The following is a 5,140-nucleotide window of genomic DNA, read 5'->3' as shown; positions in this document are numbered from 1 at the left end:
CACGATGATGTAACCTACATCAGATAGTCCGGTTTAGATACCAATCCCGAAACGATCGTTGATGCCTCTACGGTAGCTAATATGGCATACATCTTTATTGTTTATGAAAAACTATTTTCCCCTCCCCTTTCCCCTGTTTGTTTCCTCTTTTTTTCTTAGGACAGTCTGAATACAGATGTCCTTATTCTTAATAATGGTAACATGCATCATTACCTTTGTCTATCCTGTCTCCTGCCGTTGCTTTGCTTTCACGTTGTGGACATTCTAGAGCCCAGTGTAATTTCTCCTGGCATATATAGCAAACAGCTTGACTTTTATCTTGAAAGGCTTTGTCTGTAGTCTATATGAAATGTGCTTCCGAATGACTCTTTTTAAATCTCTAACGTAAGGGCGATCTGTTTTAACTCTTAGTAGTGAAAGGGGTCACCCTAGCGACAATGGGAATTAGCATTACAGAGACCCCTGGGTCACTCTAGCGACAATGGAAATTTAACATGGAGAAAAATCGTGGGTCACTCTAGCGACAAGGGGAATTAACATGGGAAAAAACCCTGGGTCACTCTAGCGACAAGGGGAATTAACATGGGAAAAAAACCCTGGGTCACTCTAGCGACAAGGGAAATTGAACATGGGATTTTTTTTTTAAATTTTTTAAAAAAATTTTTTTTAAAAAAGGGGTAGGCAATTCAAAGACTATCTCTTTTCGAGAAATATGGCTGGCCCTGAAAAGGGCCTTTGGGTTTTCTTCTTCTTCTAATTTCTTCTTTTCCTCCACCAACTTCTTATTTTATCTCCAACACTCTTTCTCTTCTTTTTTTTCTCCTTCTCTTCTTTCTTCTCTTCCTCCTCTTCTTTCTTCCTCTTCTCATTTTCCTCTTCTTTTTCAATTTTTTCGTTCCATGTTCTTATTCTTATCTTTTCCTCTTCATCCTCCTTCTCCTCCTTGATCTCTTTCATAACACCACTAATCTTGTCCTTTGCTTTCCTTAAATTGTTAATTTCCATCTTTACACGATGGGGACTATAGGAATAATGGTCTTCAACGAGTCTTATTAGCATCTGTTCCATTATTCCTAAGTTGTCTAAAACGTCTTGCAAGGTTTGTAATTTGTCCATTTGGTTTGACGCCATCTTCTTTTTTATTCTTTGCAGAATGGTTTGAACGACGAATACTGTGGGTTCTTATACGAAAAGCGCGAACGTGAAGGAAAACATCCCCCTGAAACATAAAATGGATCTTACCTAGATCATGACCCAACATCGCGCGGACGTGAAGGAAAACATCCCCCTACTTTCTCATTTCATATAATAAAACCCTAACTATACTCTTCACATACGCTAAGAAACCCATAATTTACTATTCACACAAACTTACTTCACCATTTACAATCACTAACACACAAACACACACTTCCACTATTAATAAAGAGTTAGTGTTTATATTCACACTACTCTACCTACACACATTGGCAAATTAATAGTTATTTCTTTTCTAGAGTATTGGGTAGCCCTGAAAAGGGCTGTTTTGTTTGGAACTTCATGGACACCTGGTTAATGGTGGCACCTTCCAGGCCTGGCGCCACATACACATCTTATCCCCCAGTTACTTTTTACCTTTTGGGGGGAGAGAGCAGAGGCAGGATATGTCGCTTCAGAATCCCAATTTTCACTCTCTGGGATTCTGAAATTTTTTCTTCTCTCCTTTTCCTCCTCTTCTTCTTTATATCTTCTCTCCTCCTCTTCTTTTTTTCTTCTTTCTTCCTCTCTTATCCTTCCCTCCTCGACAATGGCTTCAGCGGCCAGTTCATTTAATATGCGCCTGGCATATTCCAGATGCACATGAAGCTCCAACAGTTTCTCGAGTCTCGTGTTCATTTTTGGTGTTGATCAATCAACAAGGGTAGCTGGACTGAAGAACGAGTTTCAATTTATACTGAAAGCGCGGACGTGAAGGAAAACATCCCCCTAAAAACATAAAATTCATCTTACCTTGATCATGGCCAAAAAAAAAAAACAACAACAATGCGCGGACCTAAAAGAAACACTCACTCACTTTTTTTATGCTACCCATCACTTCAATAGACTATCCACATACGCAAAGCAATCCAATCTAACCCCAAATATACACCTCAAACAGCCCAAAAAACTAACATCATTTTAATCTACTATTCACACCAACCTACTTTATCACTTACAAACACAATCACACAAACACATACCCTCATATTTTAAATAAAGAGTTAGTGTTTATTTTCACACTACTCTACCTATACAAATTGGCAAATTAATAGTTATTTCTTTTCTAGAGTATTGGGTAGCCCTGAAAAGGGCTGTTTTTTGTTTTGTTATGGCATTCTTTTTTCAGTTTCTAAGAATGCGATGTCCTCTGAGGATAGACTTTCTGGCAATAGGTCTGCTTCTTCGGAAAGAGAAGAAGAATTCTTTGGTGTCGATACGACAATCGACAAAGCCTCTGTCAGCTTCAGGTTGTTGCTGCTGCTGCTGCTGTTGCTGTTGTTGCTGCTGTTGCTGCTGTCTCTGAAGTCTGTACTTCTCTGTCCATTCTTCTTTCTCCCTGTTCATTTCTTCTCTGAAGAGCTCTTCTATCAGGTCTTCAGTGATTTTTAACATTCTCACATTCTCTATTTCTTCTGGTTTCGGTATCAGACTGTGTCTGACCCTATGCAAATTCACGTAGGCTTCGTTGAGCTTAGCTAGTTTGGAGCACATCTTCTTAGGAGGATGAGTTGACAATGGATGGCTAGACTGGGAACAACCCGGTTCTTAAAGTGAAAGCGCGGACGTGAAGGAAAACATCCCCACACGGTTTTCGAGCCGCAACGTTCATGAGAGGGATAGTAAGAAATGAAAGAGCATCAATCCAACATTCTTATAGCTAAACAAAAGACAAAGGCATTTTTTTCTAAACACAACATTTTTATTCAAAAAATCACTTAACACTAAACAACATTTTTAACAATAATCCAACACTATAACATCAAACAATTTTTTTCAAATCACAAACATTTTTTTCTTCAATTACAATCTACTTTAAACAAGGCTGACAACGTTGTGAATGAAATTGTGATTTCCACTGTTGGAAATCATTAGGCCATTGATGGACACTACGTTTCCTAGCTTGAGACAAAAGATAAGCATAATGGTCACAGAACCATCGATCTACTTTCACATCGTTTCTAGCAGAAGAACGAGGATCGAAATGAGTCACTAAATGTTCTAAGGAATAGCCCAGGCTGCGATGATGCATAAAATACACACAGTATTGTCCACACACCAAGGAATCTGTGCCTTGTAATTTCACATTATTGAATCGGGTGGTTTGAGCATTTCTTCTCATAAAGTCGATGATATCGTCTTCCAAAGGCGGCAATCCGTACGAATCGAAATATTCCACACATCCTTCTTGAGGAAAGTAGACGGCTACCCAGTGGGTTCCTGGGAGATGACTGTCGTCCGTGTTGATCACGTAAGCTTGATGGTCTTTAGGTTTGCGATGAGGGAGTTCATCTTTAGCACAGACGACAGGATTCCAAGAAGACGTATACGAACTGTGGTTCAAAAGGTAATAAAGTTCCCAGGTATCCATTGATTTGTGTGTGCTTTTTTCTTCTTCACAGGTAATAATAAGTCGTCAATTCGATCCTGACTTTTTGCTTGAAAATGTCTGACGAATAAACGGTTATTCGTTCTGTTTCCTCACTCTGATTCAGGAGAGCTTCGATACGATGGATCTCTTGAGTGGTTAATGGTGGACAAGAATGTTCACGCAAGTCTTTATACCACTGGTGCAACACGTCTTCGTTCGAGATGAGACTCCAAGCTTCGTCCAGATACTCGTCCAATTTTTCTTCTTGACTCAACATCAGGCATTTATCGTGTTGAATTTGACTGGGATGATCGTTTTGACATCCATAACAATTTTTCTTGATCAATTCCGTCATTTTGTCGACCAAGTGTTTGGCAAAACAGGAGACTAAATGGGCTTCTTGTTCTGGCCATCTCGACTTCATTATGATATCTTCTTCGTCTTTGTCTTGAGATTCTTCTTTTTCCACGGTCTCCTCACATTCCATCTCCAAAGTTTCTCCACTAGGTAAAGAGGGATAACAGTCTTCCATGGCTTTCTAATAATCTAGAATGACTTCTCTCAAACTGTTGATTTCTATGGTATTATCGAATTCTGCATACAGGATGACGTTCACTGTCTGTTTCAGTGTTTCTGCAAACTGAAGTTCCACACGAATCTGGCCAGATTTTATAGGGTGGAAATGTCCTTCGTCGCTGCCTTGGTCTGGAGTGAAATCGAAAGCCCACAAAGCATAGCCTCCTGCATAATCGTCATACTCAATGCCGTGACTGGTGTTGGTTCCTAACTGACCGGTGGCTTCGTACAGGGACAAGTACGATCTCAAGTAATTCATTTTCGTGTCACTAAAGTCAGGTTCGAAAGGTCGGGTACACAAGGTCTTGCCATCACGACTGACTTCGACTTTCTTCACTAAAAAGTGTTGAAAGTTGAAAGGATTTTGATCGAAGGTTCCGTTGAAGGCTGAATTCGTGACCATACCAAGGATTAAACGTTTGGGTAACTGTCCTTGGAACAGATGATCTTCGGTTATGGATTGTAGTCCAGCAGAAATGGTGAACGTTTTCACTTCCACACGTCGGATGGGATACTTGGCAGTCGTTCTGCTCAACGTCTGACTGATGTCGTTTGCCACTTTGGGTAACACTTCTACGCGTCGTACGTAGAGTTTGGCCTCTAAAATTGTGCTTTTAGGATTGCCAGCAGTTTTATTAGCCATCAAATGGAAAGCGGCACTGTTGCGATTCAGTCTCAAGCGGACATTCACCCCGTTCAGCAAATATTTCTCTTGCAACCACATGTCCAAATGCAAACGATCCATCAGTTCTAAACTTTTCTTGTTTATGATTTTGTCTGCTCTTGCCTCCAAGCCGGAATTGGATGAATCTGTTTTTTCTAACTTGCCCGCTTCGTCAGCTACCCACATCACACAGGCATTGAGATGACTATCCTTGGCATCTATTCCGTACGTCAAGAGATTTTCCAAGTAGGCACGGTAAGGGTATGTATCCATGCTGCTGCTGACTAGTTTGT

General features: G+C 40.3%; 1 protein-coding gene across 1 annotated transcript; it reads right to left on the bottom strand.

Annotated features, from left to right (window-relative positions):
* Positions 1-429: 429 nt before the first annotated feature.
* Positions 430-1,177, bottom strand: LOC149806666 (uncharacterized). The gene is made up of 2 exons (XM_089976862.1): positions 596-1,177; positions 430-551 (listed from the first exon to the last, which is right to left on the bottom strand). The coding sequence occupies exon 1, from the start codon at positions 1,129-1,131 to the stop codon at positions 754-756; it is 378 nt and encodes a 125-aa protein (XP_089832988.1). The 5' UTR covers positions 1,132-1,177; the 3' UTR covers positions 430-551; positions 596-753.
* Between the last annotated feature and the right edge of the window lie 3,963 nt (positions 1,178-5,140).

This window comes from Sinohyriopsis cumingii, chromosome 1, assembly GCF_028554795.1.
Source record: "Sinohyriopsis cumingii isolate HCF-2022 chromosome 1, ASM2855479v2, whole genome shotgun sequence".
Taxonomy (NCBI): Eukaryota; Metazoa; Mollusca; class Bivalvia; order Unionida; family Unionidae; genus Sinohyriopsis; species Sinohyriopsis cumingii.
The sequence above is the reverse complement of the archived record's forward strand: the minus strand, read 5'-3'. Positions and strand labels throughout refer to the sequence as shown.